General features: G+C 40.3%; 1 protein-coding gene across 1 annotated transcript; it reads right to left on the reverse strand.

The window, feature by feature from the left end:
- Window positions 1–4: 4 nt before the first annotated feature.
- On the reverse strand, window positions 5–1,063 carry LOC121964166 (keratin, type I cytoskeletal 13-like; the record flags this gene model as incomplete). Its single annotated transcript, XM_042514382.1, has 3 exons — window positions 960–1,063; window positions 276–358; window positions 5–130 (listed from the first exon to the last, which is right to left on the reverse strand). Coding segments are annotated over exons 1-3 (299 nt in total), but the record flags the coding sequence as incomplete, so codon positions are not given.
- Between the last annotated feature and the right edge of the window lie 6 nt (window positions 1,064–1,069).

Here is a 1,069-nt window from a genome sequence, read left to right on the forward strand (position 1 = left end):
CAGCTCTTCCTTCAGACCCTCGATCTGCATCTCCAGGTCGCTGCGGCTCATAGTCAGCTCGTCCAGGAGCCTCCTCAGCCCAGCAATGTCAGACTCCACTGACAAACGCATAGCCAGCTCATTCTCATACCTGCACAGAAAAAAAGTGCTTGTTTCTCAATTTGTTTGTACTACAACATAAACAACCGAAGCATGCAAAAGATGGAAACCGAGAGGAGAAAATGTGAACTTTAAAGTCTATTCGTAGCTACTAATTAATGAATAAATTCACTTACTTGACCCTGAAGTCATCAGCAGCCAGCTTGGCATTGTCAATGGAGAGGTAGATGCCACCATTGACTCTGTTAGCATCCTGGATCTGGGAGATAAAAAAAAGTAATGGTGTCAGTTTTTTTATGTTCATGCTATGATTACACTAATGCTTTAATGTGTTCCTTCTGCAAAGAGGGAGAAGAGACTGTTTTCTAAAAAACTCACTCAAAGATAGCAGCAAAAAACATGCAGTATCAATTAGGCTTTTTTTAAATGTGCTGAAATTCAAAATGCTGGTAAGCTACATAACAATTACTGCTTATTTGATTTTAAACTTTTACATCAGTTGTCAGCTACTACTTACTACTTATAATAAAATCCATTCTTGTGCAAGACAGATTTAATTACAGTGCTGTATAAAGTGACTGTGATATAAAAGGCCAAATCCACAAATGAGTCCAGTATCAGCAGCGAAATAATACTAGAAGAGGCTACAAACTTTAAAGCTGGTATTGACAGATATGCACAGTAAACTGTTTTCATAAAGGCTATCATTGTTACCAAAGTGCTGGCAGTTTTGGTGCTGTAACTCCTCATTGGATGATAGAAACTGTTTGGTGACGGTGATGATGACAGATAGAGCATAAACCTGAACCTTCCTTTTGTTGTTGGATGGTCACATGACTAAATGTCACAGGTGAGCTTACCTTTCCCTGCAGGTCTGAGATGGTTTCGAAGAAGTGGCTGTAGTCTCTGGCAGAGGGGGAGGTCTTTTTCTCCAAGAATTCCCTGATCATCCTCTCCAGCTCGGCATTGG

The sequence above is a fragment of the Plectropomus leopardus genome, unplaced genomic scaffold (assembly GCF_008729295.1).
Source record: "Plectropomus leopardus isolate mb unplaced genomic scaffold, YSFRI_Pleo_2.0 unplaced_scaffold14289, whole genome shotgun sequence".
Taxonomy (NCBI): domain Eukaryota; kingdom Metazoa; phylum Chordata; class Actinopteri; order Perciformes; family Serranidae; genus Plectropomus; species Plectropomus leopardus.